Below are 18,520 nucleotides of genomic sequence, written 5' to 3'. Positions count from 1 at the left end.
TGCTTTAAATCCTTCAGTAACTTGTTGCCACCTTTACAATAATCCAAACTCCTTAACACAACCTGCCCCTGCCTACTTTTCCAGTCTCCCATGTGCATCTCTGTCTTCTTCTCTCTGTACTCCAGTTATAAAAAATGTCTTTCCTTTCTTCAAAAATTTTATATTCTCTCTCAACTGGTGAGGTCTCCAAAAGTGAATTTTAAAAACACTCTCCCTAACCCGCTAACTACTCCTTCTGCCTAGTTAATCCTACTCATCTTTCAGGTCTAGGCTTAAATGTTACCTAACCCAGCACCTATAATAACACAGGTATAGCTTTCAGAATTCCACAAGGGATATGCTCGGAGTTGTATCAATCAGGCAACCCTTAAGCTGTGGTATCCTCATCAGGTTATTTACAGCTCATTAAAAGTTCTTCATAGTCCAGATGTAATTTACCAATCAGAGATCTTTTTTAAATACATGTAATACAGCCGAGAAACATAGATAGCATATTTCCTTCATCAGTCCCTGGGAGAACAAAGGAAGACAGTTGACCAAAGGTAAAATCTGTCAGTGCAGAAGGAGAAATAGTTTTGTTAATCCTTTATCCACAATGTCTAATAAACAAACTTCCTAAAGATGAAAAATTCCAATATAAAGATAAACATGTTCCTTGTGAGTTAGCATGTGTTATGTGAAAGCATAGATAAAATCATGGAATAAAATGAAGTAATAGAAAGACCAAAGGGAGTAGGGATGGAGGTTTAGAACTTCCTTCAAAGAAGAGTGAGGAAATGATGTATTCTCAAGCATAGTGATAATTACTATGCAGAAAGATAAACAGCAATTTCTATGCAAGTATCCATAGTTAGTTAAGGCAAAAAAAATTTAAGGATTATAGTATACATATTGCAATATATTTCAACTTTCTTTGCCTCCATGTCAGAATTATTTCCTAATGTTTAACAATAGGAAGCCTTCATCATGAATGAAGATCAGTTCAGATAAAAATTTCTATTCCTGTAAGCAACAAAATCAAACAAAGGAATCCTATTGCTATCCTGATTGCTTGCAACCTCCTATCCTCCCAAAGCTAATTCCCTCAGTTAGGCAGACTGCTTTGCCTCTGTAGAAAATTAATGCAAAGAATATATCCTGGAGCATCACCAAATTTTTCAAATATAAAAAAGATATCGATCTTTAAATCTGTTTCTTACCATTCTGTACCACCAATCTCCACTTGGAATAGAATTTAAAAGTTCAGCCTACTGCCACTATCCTCCAATTTGGAACCTGTGGTTGACGCTTACCCATTCTCCAAATCCTTACCTCATCTCCTCCTTCACACTGACTCCTCCTTTATTCACACTCTTGAATAATTTTTGAGAAAGTTTTTCTCTCAAGCTAGAAGGTAGGTACATTTGAGTTCAGTGACTTTGCCTTGTACATCTTTGTATTCATTAGTCTACAATGTTTTGCACTCCTAGTGGGAGATCCCAGCTTAGGAATCTAAACCCTAAGGTAACCTCTAAACATGTATGGAAAGCTAGTAGTGTAGGTCATATGACTGGAAGATTATTTAAGTGAGAATATTCATGGAAAGGAACTTATGAACAGAGAGGTGAGCATAGCGGCCAAAGGATAACGCCCTACTGTCTGAAAGAAGTTTGGGGCACAGATAAGGTTATGCCACAAAGACTGCCCTTTGGCCCTAACTTTTCCATTACTAACAAGAAACAGGTATATTTAGGAAACATTGTAAGCTTCAATCCCTCATTCACTTTAATAGAAATATATATAGTATGGCAATTATGTGTCAGGCACTGCAAATCCAGGCTATTAGAAAGACAGAGTCTTTGCATTGAGGAAGCATAAGGTCTAATTTTGATTCCTCCAGAAATGAGCACAGGGTCTAACCCTTAGTTTTCTAAAGATCTTTGTTGGATTTGACTTCTTAACTTGAAGTAGAATTGAAGGATGCAAAATAGGGTCACCCATAAACCTTCCCCTGAGCACACAAATGAAAGACAAGTGTTGATAAACCACTAATCCAATCATTGATAAAAATATAAATGGTTTTTTATTATTATTAGAAGCACTAGTGTTATTAATGTGCTTTCTTAAGCAGAGAAGAACTGGGAGGTATATAGGACTTAAAATTGCAGCAAAAGTTTTTAAAGCAGGCTAATAAGAAACTAAGAAAGTCCCATATAGAAGGTAAAATCATCCCAGAGATAATACATTTCATTGCATTAAAAGTCTCATACTCTTCAGAGTAACTAAGTTTATCAGGGATAAACAGGAGCATTACATAATGATAAAGGGGTAAATTCTCCAAGAAGATATAACAATCCTTATATTGTATGCACCTAGCAAGACCATCAAAATATGTGAAGCAAAAACTAATAGAAATGCATGGAGAAATAAAATGAATCCACTATCATATACTTCAATATCCCTCTGTCAGAGATGGTCAGGTCTAGCAGGCAGAAATCAGTAAGGACAGAGCAGAACTCAACAGCACCATCGATTAGCTGGCTATTATTGACATCTTTGACTACTTTATACAACAAGAGCAAAACAACAACAACAACAAAAACTCACATTCTTCTCAAGGTCATGTAAAATATTCACCAAGATAGACCACATTCTGTGCTATAAAACACACCTTAACAAATTTAAAACAATAGAAATCATACAATACCTGCTTTTGGACCACGATGAAATTAAACTAGAAATCAATAACTGAAATATACTTGGAAAATCCAAAAATATGTGGAAATTAAACAACACACTTATAAGTAAGACATGGATTAAAGAGAAAATTTCAAGTAAAATTTAATGCTTTTTTAATTAACTGAAACTGAAAATACAACTTAACAAAATTCGTGGGATGCAGCAAAGCAGTACTTAGAGGAAAATATATAACTTAGAACGCATATATTAGAAAGCAATAAAAACTATAATCAATAACCTAAATTTCCACTTTAGCAAACTAGAAAAAGAAAAGCAAATTAAATCCAAAGTAACAAGAAGAAAAGACATATTAAAAATATAGCAAAAATCAATGAAATTGAAAACAGGAAATCAGTAGAGAAAATCAACAAAATCTTAAAAGCTTTTTCTTTGATAATATCAATAAAATTGATATGCCTCAAGCCACACTAACTAAGAAAAATAAAAAAGAGAGGACACGATTACTAACATGGCAAATGAAAGAGAGGATGTCACTACAGATGCCATAGACATTAAAAGGATAATAATAATAATAACAACAAAGTGGAATCATATGAACAACTCTTTGCCCATAAATTTGAGAACCTAGATGATATGGACTAACTCCATGAAAGACACAATCTGCCAAAACTCACACACATACAAAAATAGATTCTTTGAAGAGAAATACATCTATTAAACAAATTGATTCAATAAATTAATAACCTTCCAAAACAGCACCAGGCCCAGATGGGCTCATGAGTGAATTCTACCAGATATTTAAGGAAGAAATTATACCAATTGCCTACAATCTCTTCCAAAAGGTAGAAGCAGAAACAATACTTCCTAACCCAGATTTATGAGGCTAGTATTACCCTAATACCAGAAGCAAAGACAATATGAGAAAAGAAAACTACAAAAGAATATCTCTCATGAACATAGATTCAAAAATCCTCAACAAGATATTAGCAAATCAAATCCAACAATATATAAAAATAATTATATAGTATGGCCAAGTAAGATTTATCCTAGGTATGCATGGCTGGTTCAACACTCAAAAATCAATTAATTAAAAAAAAATCAATTAATAGAATCCATAACATCACAGACTAAAGAAGAAAAATCATATGTTCATATCAATAGATGCAAAAAAGGCATTTGACAAAATGCAAAATCTATTCATGATAAAAACTCTCAGAAAACTAGGAACAGAGAGGAACTTCCTCATCTTGAAAAAGAACATCTACAAAAACCCTACAGCTTATATCATATTACATCATATTAAAGGGTGAGAAACTAGAAGCTTTCCCACTAAGATCAGGAAGAAGGAAAGAATGTCTATTCTCACCACTCCTATTCAACTTCATACTGGAAGTCCTAGCAAATGCAATAAGAAAAGAAAAGGAAATAAAAGGTATACTGACTGGGAAGGGGAAATAGAAAACTGTCTTTGTTTGCAGATGACATAATTGTCTATGCAGAAAATAGCCAACACAATATTGAAGGAGAAGAACAAAATCAGAGGACAGACACTCAACTATAGTAAAGCTATAGAAATCAAGACAGCATGGTATTGGTGGAAAAAAATAAACAAATAGATCAATGGAACAGAATAGAGAGCCCAGATAGACCCCCATAAATATAGTCAACTTATCTTTGACAAAGGAGCAAGGGCAATACAATAAAGATAGTTTTTTTCAACAAATGGTGATAGAACACATGGACATCCAATGCAAAAAAATATGAATCTAGTCACAGACTTTATACCCTTAACAAAAATTGACTCAGAATGGATCATAGACCTAAATGTAAAACATAAATTATAAAATTTTGAGACGATAATGTGGGAGAAAATCTAGGTTACCTTGGGCATGGTGATAATTTTTCAGATACAACACCAAAGGCATAATTAATGAAACTAATAATTAATAAACTGGAATTCATTAAAATTAAAAACTGCTCTGTGAAAGATACTGTCAAAAGAATGAGAAGACAATCTATAGACTGGGAGAAAATATTCGCAAAAGACATTTGCAAATAATAAAGGACTATTATCTAAACTATATAACTCCTAAAACTCAACAATAAGAAAATTAAGAACCCCATTAAAAATGAGCAAAAGATCTGAAGAGACACCTGACAAAAGTAGATATTCAGATGGTAAATAATCATCTGAAAAGATGTTCATATATCATTAGAAAATTGCATGTTAAAACAACAAAATACCACTACACATCTACTATAATGGCTAAAATCCAAAACACTGATGATACCAAATGCTGGTGAGAATGTGTGCCAACCAGAACTCTCATTCATTGCTGGTGGAAACATAAAATGGTAAAACCACTTTGAAAGACAGTTTGGTAGTTTCTTACAAAACTGACATATTCTTACCATATGATCCAGCAACCGTGCTTCTTAATATTTACCCAAATGAGTTGATAACTTATGCCTACACAAAAACCTGCATACAAAAGTTTATAGCAGCTTTATCCATAATTGCCAAAACTTAGGAGCAATCAAGATAGCCTTCAATAGGTGAATGGATAAACAAACTGTGATACATCCAGACAGTGGAATATTATTCAGTACTAAAAAGAAATGAGCTACCAGCCATGAAAAGACATGGAAGAACCTTAAATGCATATTACGAAGTGAAAGAAGTCAATCTGAAAAAGCTACCTGCTGTATGATTCCGACTATATGACTTTCTGGAAAAGGCAAAACTGTGGAGATAATAAAAGGATTAGTGGTTGCTAGAGGTTAGGAGGGAAGAAAGGATGAATAGGCAGAGCACAGAGTTTCAGGACAGTGAAACTACTCTGTATGATACTACAATATGCCATTATGCATTTGTCAAAACCCATAAAATGTACAATACCAAGAGTGAACCTACTGTAAACTATGGACTTATAGCAATATGATATGTCAATATAGTTTCACTCTGGTGGGGTTGTTGGTAATGGGGGAGGTTATGCATGTGTGGGGCCAGGGGCTCTATGGGAAATGTTCATACCTTCCTCTCAATTTTGCTGTGAACCTAAAACAGCTCTTTAAAAAAAGTCTATTATCAGCTGAGCAAACACACTGATAAGAAAAATCAATCAGTTCTAAGGTAGACTTGGCAATGTTTCTATGGGTTTAATAAGATTAAAACTAGTAAAAATAAAAAATAAAAAAATACTATGTAATCCTTACCTATACCACTCAAACATTATTTCAATTACCTACAGGCTTTAATAAAAAAGTAATGGTGATCAAATTGTATTAAACAGCAATTTCTAAAATGTTATTCTTGGTAGAGCGTCTGAAATTCCACAAAAGGGGACAAAAAGCCTCTAAAATCTATGAGTATAATTAGCTTCTTTGATTTCCAATTCTTGTTTTGATGACTAGACAAGAGATAAAAATTAGCTATGTAAACAGATATGCTAAAGTGGAACAACACATGTGGCCACTTGACAAGCATAATTCAAGAAAATAATAATTTAGAAAATTATTTTCCGTAAACTTCCCGGAAATTAAAAATATTTATAATACTTCCACTTAACAGTCACTGGCCCAATCATTTTGTCTCCTGAAACAATACATAAGTGATCATTTTTCCAATTTCAATTTGTTCTAACCTCGTTTATCATGTTTACCACTTACTAATACCACTCATTGTCCCCTGAATTCCCCATGTATCACGTTTCCTAAGTCCACTCAGGCTACCAAACTGTGTGTTAACTGCAGCTGCCCCATTTTTCTCTGATGTCTTATAATTCAGTTCCCCCTAACCTCCCAGAGCTGTATTCAAATGCATGCTAAAAAAGAGCTTGTTTGTATTCCTTGGATTCCTAGTGATAACATCTTTTACCCCCTGTTATGGTTTCTAGGAAATTTACATTACATACTTCTTTTCAAACAGAATTGTTTCCTTTAATGGATTCTGTCTTTCCAGGCTTACAGTTCTCTTAAAGAATGTCATACCCAGTTCGTGAATTCCTAGTAAATCAAGTTGTCTTAAGAGAGCATGTTGACTGAGACAATCTTGAATACAAAAAGTGTTATTAAGTCCTCTAAGTCATTCTGCACTCGTAACATGTCAAAGGATTAAATTGTGATCTTCAGACTCATACTCTCCTATTCCCAAGCCACCACTAGCTCAATTTCTCATTTTTAAGTTCTATTTTGTTTTATGTCATTGTACAATCTACTAAAACTTTGCTAACACTTTATTGCTTCAGGTCGGTGAGTCACCAATATGTACTAAGAGCAACGAAGGACTACCAAGGGGATGGAACACATCCCTCAATATCACAGGGCTGATCACCAAGCTGAGGAAACAGACATACACAAATGAAATAATAACATCCCCTCAGACATGCACAATTCTACAAACAAAAATCATTCATATCTGTTTTCCCATCTATTCCTTAAAACCGTTGTGTGAAGTAAAAAAGTCAAGCATTCCTTCCCTTTTTTTACAGATATGGAAACTGAGACTCAGAGTCACCATCCCAAAGACTCACAACAAACATGCCCTAAAGAAGGCCTCTAATAATTGAAAGAGAAAGTTAAAAATAACGTGGAACCAAAATATAAGACAATACTAGTTTGAAAGATGAGAAGGTAAAGAGAAGCCCTTGATTTATTTAGAAGGGCAAAGATACTCATAAGTCAAATACTGATGCTAAAAATATTAAGAGTAATCAATTAACAGAAAAACTTCTATCCAGTAGAGGAAATCCAGGAGATTTAAAAAATTCAGTCAATCCAAAAGATGGCAGAAAAGAAGCAAAAATAAAAACAGAGAAAAGTGAAGAAAAAGCATTTTACAATGGAAAATAAGATGCTCTAAGAAAATCAAAAGGTAATTAATCACAATAAGTGTAAATAGACTAAACTTCCCAGTTAGAAAGACTCTTAGAATGTATAGACTATTTACAAAAGACACAACTAGAGTATAATAATCTAGAATGATAAAAAGTTAAATAGAAATACATATATCAAATACTATACAAATGCTAGTTTAGCTCTATTAGTATCAAGCCAAAAAGACTTTAAGCAAAAAAAAAGCATTGTTAGTTACAAGAAAAGTTGGAAAATAATGTTGAGAAAATCTTCCAGAAAGTATAGCAAAAATATAAAGGATTGGAAAATAAGGGAAGAAAAAAAAGGAATCAGAGGAGAAGTCTAGTAGGTATAAGAACAAAAGGAGTTCCAGCAAGAGAGAGAATGGAAAAGAGGGGGGAAAGGGATGGAGAAAATCATCATAAGAAAAAAATCAAAACAGAAAACATGCTTTTCTTGATTGAAAAAGGCTACCCAGTCAGTGCCCAGCAAAACTGATGAAAATGGGACTTACACTAAAGCCTATTACTGGAAAGATTCAGAACCCTGGACAGAGAAGATACATCAAATTTCCAGAAAGAGAAAACAGGTCACAATGGCTTAAAGTTTCTTAAGAGAATTATTAGAAGGTAGACTGTAATGGCACTGTGTCTTTCAAAATCTGAGGAGAAATTATCTCTGGCCTAGGATATTACAGCTAGCCAAACTGTCCATCAGGTGGGAGGGTAGAGTGTAGAGAGATCTGTTTAAGAAAATGATGTTGATAGAATATTACTTGTATCAATGTACTGGAGGGAGATTTAGACAACTGGCATAGAGCTTAGCGATTGAGTTAGTGATTAGTACATAAAACTAAGCAAATTATAAAACCAACTCTCAGGAAAATGGAAAGTGCAGAAAAGGAAAAGTAATCACAGCATGTTGAAGGTTCAGCTATAAATAGCATATTTGTAGTAGTAATGATATAAATACTTATTATTTATGGAACCAAAAGAATGGTATACCTATATTGTGAGAATGAGGTGATGGAAATAGTGCATATATACAGTTAGGGCAGGGAGAAAGAGGCTAAAACTTCAAATTCCACAGTGAGAAGTCAAAGACAAATCCTAAAACTGAAAAACCAAGAGGTAGGTACATAATCTGGCTGTTTGGTGAGGGAAGCAAATAACAAAGAATCCCTTAAACAAGGGGATTGCCCCTAGTGGTTGCCCCTAGTGTCTTTTCTTTTTTAAAATGAAATATTGCCAATTATTCTTCATGGAAGTTTTACCAACATTCCCTTGAGCAATGTATGAGAGGCCTCACCCCATCGCTTCACCAGTTCAGGTCTCCTACAGAGTAATGCCAAGTTAGGGTTAGATATGCAAGACTTTTACTGAGATAAATGTCTATGAAGGAGAAACGGAGGAGGGAAGAGCCTTCAGACCACAATGCAGGTCTGAAACCTGTGAAGAGGGGAGTAAGAATTGTGTAGAAAGAGCCTCAACCACAGCACAGGTAAATGGGGAGTCCCAGAGCAAAAGTTGCTCAATAGAGGAGCTCTTTATTGAGCAGGAGTAAACTAATCATAATGTTACCACCATTCTTAGTCACTGGCTGGGCACAACGCTGGGGAAATATGGCTTCAATGTGTGACCTGCAGCAGATCAGAAAACCATAGCAGGTGTCAGTCAACTGGGTTCAGTGGTGTGTTGGTAAATGATTAACAACTAATTCCACAGAAAGTTAAAGAAAAGTTTTTATTCATAGCATTTGTGACTTTCTGGGTGTAAATACTCCCATTGTGGCCAGTTTCAAGCTACCAGTGTGACAGTGTGATATCACTGAATGCTGAGTTTGAAAGAGATGCTAATGATTGGCTTTCCCAAACCAGGAGCCACTTCCAGGAATCCCCTAACTGTGCTCCATGCAGCAGGTTTTCATGAAAGGAGATCTGAGCAGTGCACATCCTAAGCCACCTTACTCACCAATCTAGTGTGTGTGGTAACTGATGGTATGTCAGTGTAGTTTGTAGGTTTACTTTGCATTTTCCTTAATATTAGTAAGTCTGAGGATCTCTTCATGTATTTGTATGGTATATTAAATGCATTTATTATTATGTGATCTGTTTAATGTATTCACTTTTCTATGAATTAAACCAATCTTTTAATTATTTTTATTAAAAGCTTTATGCCTATGTTCTAAATAATGGAAATCTTAATGCATTGATCTTAATATATTAATCCATTTAGTAAGTGAACATATAAGTACGACTTATTATCTTCTTATCATATGATTAGCATTTTCAAAATTAACCCCTCTCAACCCTTCCAGAAGGTAAATAGGAAAGAAATAAATATACCTTTAAAAGCTTGATGTAGGTAAAATCTAAAATTAGAAAACAAATTACTATGATTCCTTTTTTTCCCCCAATTTTTCAAGTAACAATTACGTGTACAGCATCAAAATACAATGTCTATACTTAACTTTCAGGGAAATATTTTTAATATCATTAAAGTTGATTGAATGCAGAAATTTTATGGAAAAAGTTACTGAAGAAAAGTTGCAGTTGCAATCTACCTCCCAAATACACAAACAATGACAACAATGTAGTGCAGAATTTTCCATCTGAACAGTCTATGAGGACAGAGTAAAATCTTCAGGGAAATTAAGTTTGTAATTATTATTATGAACATATTTTAATAATAGATACATTCTATATTGACTCATTTATATACATCCTTCGTGTAGCAAGTTGAAAATCATCCACTACTAGGTTAGGAGCTAAGAAGCTCTGAATAAAATGGTCTTTCAAGATATTACACATGTTTTAAGTATTTCTCGTTGTGCAGATAACATTGAATAAGCAGAATCTTGAATGTGACCAGACATCAGAAGTCATCCAATATAGTCTCTAACCACAAATGTAGACAAAATTTAAAGCAAAAACTATAAAAAAGAAACCAAAAAGGCAAAAATTCAAGAATTTCTCTTCCATAAAATTTTCTGTATCTTTTTGTTAACTCAAGCACTGCTACCTGGAGAAGAAGGAGTCAAAAGACCTATGGGTGCACAGAGTTTTAAAATGCCACAGTTTTCCCCCCCAAAAAAACAAAACACACATCTATTTCATCACCTTTCAATCAATTATCTAGTTCATAAACCATATTTGACTCCAAATGTTGTGGCTTTTCTTCTGCTCCACCTCTTTCAACCACAACCTCCAGCCATAGCCATTTTTCTAGTAATCAGTATTTTCAACCAGAAATCAAGAAAAAAAAGCAGATGAAAATTATAAGGTAATCAAATATGATAATTTATGGCAAGTGTTTAGTAGGATGAAGATTGAAAGTGGTGGCTAAAAAGAAGTTTGGATTATCTGTAAACTCCTTTTATCCTAATTTTCTCAAAACATGTGATTCAAGTACTAAAAAGAAAAAGAAACTTACCTCATCAACATTTTCAAAGGCATTGATGATGTCATAAGGTAAACAAGACAACAGATCGATCACAAACCAAGTTTTCAGATAGTTCATCCTGATCAACTTGGGGTCAGAAATGACCTCTCCACCAGGTCCCACAAAGGTCGTGTGAAAATTTAAAACAATGTCAACCAGAAAAATAACATCCACCACACTGTCCAGCACCAGCCAGGCTATGTTGTTCTGCTTCGTTTTGAAGGACACGTTATAAGGAACCATAATGGCGGTGTAGAAGGTAAGAATTAAAATCACCCAATCCCAAGTTGTTTTAAAAGCACAATAGTGTAAAATAATGTGTGGTGGCGTCTTTGGCGCTTCTTGCTTGTACTGAGGAAGGATATCTGATCCCAGCTGAAGAACCTAAAAGAGAGAAAATGTATATATAATGACCCGGACATCTCTGCACAGTTAGTAATGAATTCAAATTTACTGGCAGCCAAACCACAGCCTATTAATCATGACTCCTGGTTTCAAGGCCAGTCAGGCTCTGTAGTTTCATCTCCCTCTCCTCCTAAGTTGTATCAAGGTTTGTTCAAAGTCACTCCATGTCCAATCACTCTACCAAAGTTGATCTGTCTGCCATTCTCTCTGGCTTTCTCTCCAGTGGCCAACTGTTGGTTCAAAAACTGGCCCCCATACATGGAGGTCAGGGAGAGACCAAAGAAAGAGGCAGACCACTCCAGATTGGTAGGTGGCAGTTTTAATATGCAAGCGAACTTACTTACAAGGCTTTTATTGGGCAACCACAAGACCAGTAGATCTCTGAACCCACCCACCAAATATTAAAAGTTTATACAGAAGCCTTAACTGGGTTCAGTCACATATACAGGTGTGACTGGAGGTCACAACAACACCTGAAGGTCTCAACAACACCTTACTCTCTCAAGCCTGCATCCTTGAAAATGGCCCCCATTGTGGGAATGGTGAGCAGAGTATACATTCCAAGGACAAGGGTGGGGGTAAGGAGCCTCCAACTGCCTGGGTCCAGCTCAAGGGTCAACCCGCAGTCCCATGCTCTCAGTGACCTCCCCCAGCACCAACACTGATCCACAGCACTGCTGGACACCCACTTCTGCAAGTTCTGCACACTCACTTGGCAGGCTTGCCTAGAATCACACATCTCTCACTGACTGCCCAACTGTTATTTGCATGACTCACTGTTATCCATTCTTCACATATTTGGCACCTCAAGGAGCATAAATTTGATTCTGACGGCCTTGCTGAACCCCCAGGCCCCACTGCTGGTGATCTTGCTGTTGTGTGGGACTCAGTCAGGGCCCTAATGACTGGCACAGCAATATCAGGGGTATAAATGTTATAACCTGCTTTTCCCTTTTTTCCTTTCAGTCAGGACTTAAAGAATATTGGATTTCCTGCCCAGATGCAAATTCCCTTTAGGAAAAAAAAAAAAAAAACCTAAATATTCAGGTTTGCTTCTCCATACCTTTTTGACAAATGGAAAAATTTCAATGTAATGTTATATGAACCTTGACTTGCTCTGATTAGGTCTCATTAAAGAGACAATGAGAAAAAGCAGATGACAGAGCAAGAGCAGAGGTCTGGGCAACCCTGGGCAAAGGTAACAAACACAGGACTTAACACTTCCTTCCAGAACCTGGAACCTGGAAATTGTGAAAAGGAGTTGAAGCAGCAGGTCAGAGACCTCTGCCATCAATGAAGCTAAAGCTGAGTAAACCTATGTATTTAGGAGTTTGTAAGTGGGACTTTGATAAACAATGTTTTCAGAAGCTTTACCATCTTATGCATCCAAGTATTTAGTGTCCCTAGGACTAATGGGACCCAGAAAGTAGGAGTCAACAAGTTCAAATTATAAAATTATAAATGCACTAAATTTGTAAATGTACAAATAGATGTAAACAAAAATACCTGTTAGCATGTAATTCTTATGCCACAAAGCAAAATAAGTATACTAGCATTTTTTGAAACTTGAGAGAGATTTATCCTAAAAAGTCTCTCATCCATAGACCTTACATAACTGAAAACTAAGCATATAATATAATATAATCATTGCTATTTTGAAATGTGAAAAACATCACTGATATTCTCTTTAGGTGTATATTATAATTATTGTTTTAAGTTTGGGAGTTATAAGAACTATTTATAAAGATTTTTACATATTTATCCTCATTATCAGTGCCCCAGTCATACTTTTCCCATAAGGTCTTAAATTACTTAGCAACAAATTATCCTACAGGCAGGGAAGCTTCATGTTGAGACAAAGCATTACATACACAGAATCATACAGAACCATGGTCTCTCTTTCACTTTTCAACCACTGATAATTTCATTCTAATTTCACTGTGTTAAACATGAAAATTTCCTTCATATTCAATGTTAATATTTTACCACAGTCTATAGTTTGAGCACAAAGAAATCATACTTAGAAAATAAACTCAGTGCCAGGGTACATTAGGACCTTCATGGGTCCTGGGTATTTTTGCCTTCTTAGACCCCTTCCTCCTTAAAAATAATAAAATAAAAATTATATTTTACAACTGTATTTTTACAAAGATGAATAAATTAATATTATGTATTCAAAATTCTTTTACCTAAAAGTTCATTTTTTCCTTCTACTATTAGTAGAAATTCAAACATCATGTGGGCCCTACACACTGTGTTAATAGCCAAGTCGGCCCTGCTCAACACCCTGGAAAAATGTAAGGTGTCTCCTCTAGAGATGGAATGGAATCACTCTTGAGTTCAGTATTTCTTAAATCTGGCTACAAACTAGAATCTTCTGGAGAAGTTTTTAAACATAAAGTATACTCATACTCAGACCCCACGCCAGAAAATAATTAAATTCACCTTGTGTGGGTTCCCAGAGAATCTATATTTTCAAAATCTTTCCAGGTGATTATAATGTACAGTTCAAAATAAAAACCCTTGTCTTATATTTCTTTAGACATTCATAACCCAGTTCTTCGGAAGGTGACTTGCATTTGTAAAGCAATCCAAAACTGCTACAAAAGAAGGAGGATGGGCAGGAAGAGGAGGAGAAGAATGGCAGCAACAACAAAGAAAGGGACTCACTATGTGCTTCAGCTTTGATCCTTCTCATATGCAGAGCACTACTTTAATCTCAGCCCCATCACTAGGACTCCTTTATAAAGCAGTGAGTAACAACTCTTCGCTTTGTTATTTCATTTGTACTTTCAGGAGCAATAAGCCTTAGGTAGAGGGGGGATGAAATCACATTTACTGATGTATTTTTGTACTGAGACAGACATATTCTTTCTCTCTGAATATCTGAGCACACTGATTCTAAAGGACTCAGTACCACGGATACAAGTGAGAAGCTGAAGCCAATCAGCAGGATGTCAGAACCTGTGGAAAACAGATGAACTGCCTACATGGAGACCAGGATCTTTGAAAGTGGGGATCAGCTCCAAATTTAGGGGGCCTGGTGGAATTAAGATAAAATTTATATGTGTTGGAAAAAGTGAAAGAGCCTGAAATTTAACAGCAAATCCAAATACTCAAGCTGAGCAAATTATATGACTCTGAGTACGACTGGAAAAACTATATCTTTCTGGTAACTTGGTGCTTCTTTTAGGTCAGTCTTTGAAGATCTAAGAGCACATACAGACTAAATCTCTGTTGAAAACCTTCTTATTTCCACATGTTCTCTGAAATCAAGCCTAAGACCTGACAGAAAGCAGTTTTGTATTTGAATCAGGTTTGTGAATTAGGGATGACTGATAAAGAAACTAACAATAATCAAAAGGCAAAGCAAAAAAAAAGAAAAAAATCAGGTGGGAAGAAACAGGAATGAAAGTTCCTCAAAAGTAGAAGTAAAAATGATAAGCTGTCAAGCAGAAAGGAACTTTCCATTCGATATGGAAGGAAAAAACTATCCTGAGTGATTCAGGCTGCTAAGGTAGAAAATTTTCCTCTCTATGGTCTCTTTCCTCTTGTTCTTGCCCAACTGTGTTAACAAAGAAAGAAAAACTGAATAAGTTAAGACCCAGTAAGAATCATAACTGCAAAAGTCAGCAGTCACAGAAACAAGCTCCTACATTTTAGCTTGATTTGTAGAAACGGACAACTGAAGGCAGAAAAGAAAGGAGCTTCAAAATCAAGTAGTACAGGGCTTCCCTGGTGGTACAGTGGTTAAGAATCTGCCTGCCAATGCAGGGGACACGGGTTCAAGCCCTGGTCCAGGAAGATCTCACGTGCCTGCGGAGCAGCTAAGCCCATGAGCCACAACTACTGAAGCCCGCGCACCTGGAGTCCATGCTCCGCAACAAGAGAAGCCACCACTCACTGCAACTAGAGAAAGCCCGTGCGCAGCAAAGAAGACCCAACACAGCCTAAAATAAATAAAAAAAAAAAAATCAAGCAGTACTTATTAACAAGCACGATTGAAAAAAAGAAGTTGTATCTAATTGTCTGCTTTAAATCTTATACTAATTGCATATCATCTTTTAAAATATTGTGATTACTATTATTAGTTAACATTTAGATATGTTAATGTCTTATTTGGGCTTTTAAAAACATGTCTCTCTCCCCCAGCTAACAGTGCTATTTAGAGCAGGAAGCCATACAAGTCTCTCTGTTAGCTATGGTCAAGAAAACTCCAGAGCCCTTCCAAATCAGAGAACATACTTTACTTCCTAACCCTCTCCAAACTAAATTTAATGTCTGCAACTAGTTAAGAAAGCTACTCTTGAGAACTTCAACTCACTTTTCTCCAGCAAAGCAAACTGATGAAGATATACATTTAATCTTTCTTTTCTTTGTTAAGTTACCTCAGAATGTTTTGTGAGTGCCCATTCAGTGCTCAGCATAATTTTGGTACTTGATTAGCTTTTTGTCATCTTTCATACCAGTAAGACACATGATGATGACAGAAGACATGTGAACAGCAAAGCTTCTAGCTGCCTTGGAGTTCTGTCCTCATTCCTTTTCTCTTTGGTTTCAATACACTTTCTATGGGTAACATCACCTAGTCCTATGGCTTTATGAGGATGATACCAAGGCCTGCAACTTAAACCCAGAGATCCCTCCAGAGCCAGACCCATAAATCCCTCTCCCTTTTAGGCATCTCCACTTGAATTTCTTGTCAGGCACTTCAAACTTAGTATGTCCAAAACTAAACTATTTTCATTGCCCCCAAACTTTCTCTTCTTCCTCTTCTATTTGACATTTTATTAACCAACAGTAGCATTATCTACCCAGCTGTTCAAGCCCAAAACATAGAGTTGTCCTTGACTCATCCCTTTGACTCTAATCTTGGTACATCTGCAATCTGCCCACTTCTGCTACTGGCTCCCTTGCTTAAGGCCATGGTCATCCTAGCTGAATTACTACTAGAACCTCTTAACTTGCTTCTCTATCTACCATTTCAACACAGAGCCACTAGGTCAAACAAAGGTTCTTGGACATTTTTGTGCCATGGATCTCTTTTGGCAATCTGGTGACATCTATGGACCCATTCTTAGACTAATGTTTTCAAATTAATACAATTAAAACATGGAATTACAAAGACCATTGGGACCAATCTTCCTTTGAGAGGTTTTGTGAAGCACAAATGTGATCATGTCATTTCCCTGGCACATGGGACACCAAACACCACTGTTCACTGTATACCACCTTAACCTTTCCTTCCCTACCTGACTTCACCCACATTGAATTCACACTGAAAGGCATCATACTATCTCATCTCTGAGTGTTTGCACATGCTGGCTTCCCTGGTATAAATGACCTTCATCCCTTCTTCAACATATTTTTCCTTCGAGATTCACTCAGCCCAATATATCTGGAGAAAACTCTCATTCGAAAAGATACATGCAGGGACTTCCCTGGTGGAGCAGTGGTTAAGAATCCACCTGCCAATGCAGGGGACATAGGTTCAAGCCCTGGTCCGGAAGATCCCACATGCCACGGAGCAACTAAGCCCATGCACCACAGCTACTGAGCCTACGCTCTAGATCCCGTGAGCCACAACTACTGAGCCCACATGCCACAACTACTAAAGCCCACATGCTTAGAGCCCGTGCTCCTCAACAAGAGAAGCTATCGCAATGAGAAGCCCATGCAGCGCAACAAAGAGTAGCCCCTACTCGCCACAACTAGAGAAAGCCCACGTGCAGCAATGAAGACCCAACGTAGCCAAAAATAAATAAATAAAATAAATTTATTTTAAAAAAAGATACATGCACCCCAATATTCATAACAGCACTATTTACAATAGCCAAGACATGGAAACAACCTAAATGTCCATTGACAGATGAATGGATAAAGAAGATGCGGTATATATATACAATGGAATATTAGCCATAAAAAAGAAAGAAATAATGTCATTTGCAGCGACATGGATGGACCTAGAGATTGTCATATTAAGCGAAGCATCAGACAAAGACAAATATCATATGATATCACTTATATGTAGAATCTAAAATATGACACAAATGAACTTATTTACAAAACAGAAACAGACTCACAGATATAGAAAACAAACTTATGGTTACCAAAGGGGAAAGGTGGGGAAGTGATAAATTAGGAATTTGGGATTAGCAGACACCACTATATATGAAATAGATAAACAACAGGTCCTACTGTATATTCAATATCTTATAATAACCTATAATTGAAAGTTTATGAAAAAGAGTACATATAATATATATATTATCTATATAATATATATATATATATATAATATAATATATATATATAACTAAATCACTTCGCTGTACACTGGAAACTAACACAACATTGTAAATCAACTATACTTCAATTAAAAAAAAAAAAAGATTCACTCAGCCCAGGTATCACCTCATTCAGGTAACCCCTCCCTCCTCTGCTGGATCTTTAACTCCTCGATGATAGGGCCAATGGCCTATTCATCTTTACATCCTTTTCAGAGTACCAAGCATGGAGCAAACACTCAATAAGTGTGTGCTGCACACATAAATTAACAAATTAGTGAACTCCCTATCTCATTTGCTCAAAGAAAACCTCATTCTGTACAGACATCCCCTGGGATGTCATAAATTACCTTCCCATTTCCAAAGTAGGAGAGCATAAAAAGAAATATAGGAAATTTCTATAATTCTACAAGGAAAAATCAATTAGCATATAAGTGTTTGTAAAATAATAGCCATTTATAATAATAAATGTTTCAAATAATTGAAACATTTGTGAGGGAAAACATGTATGACCACCACCATGTTGGGAAGTAAAGTTAATCTCGCACTTACTTCAGCTAGTCTTGAATGTTTGTGGACCACCTCTGTTTTATTCATTGGCGTGAGCTGTTGCAAAACACTTCGGCTATTTGTCAAAGCCCGTGTCAATCGGGCAAATTTTGTCCAACCTTAAAAATAAGGAAAGAAAGTCTCAGTTTTTCACACGTAATGAATATGGAAGCCTACATTCTTGCTAATATTCAAGGGATCTCAGAAATAGCATAACATGCGGAACAAATGAAAAGTATCAATCTAAAGCATTTAATTTCTACACAGACGTCATCATATATTTCAAGTACTGTTATAAAATAGTAA

At 35.9% G+C, this 18,520-nt stretch overlaps 1 protein-coding gene across 1 annotated transcript in view; it reads right to left on the bottom strand.

Annotated features, from left to right (window-relative positions):
- Positions 1-18,520, bottom strand: part of KCNH5 (potassium voltage-gated channel subfamily H member 5) — a 334,448-nt gene that overhangs the window by 255,169 nt on the left and 60,759 nt on the right. The window contains exons 5-6 of the mRNA XM_082450353.1: positions 18,218-18,333; positions 10,965-11,357 (exon numbers count right to left, since the gene is read on the bottom strand). Coding sequence (XP_082306479.1) covers positions 10,965-11,357; positions 18,218-18,333 — 509 coding nt within the window. The remainder of the gene's footprint in view (positions 1-10,964; positions 11,358-18,217; positions 18,334-18,520) is intronic.

The sequence above is a fragment of the Balaenoptera physalus genome, assembly GCF_965194825.1.
Source record: "Balaenoptera physalus genome assembly, chromosome: 2".
NCBI lineage: Eukaryota > Metazoa > Chordata > Mammalia > Artiodactyla > Balaenopteridae > Balaenoptera > Balaenoptera physalus.
Note: the sequence above shows the minus strand (reverse complement) of the source record. Positions and strands in the feature narration are given on the sequence as shown.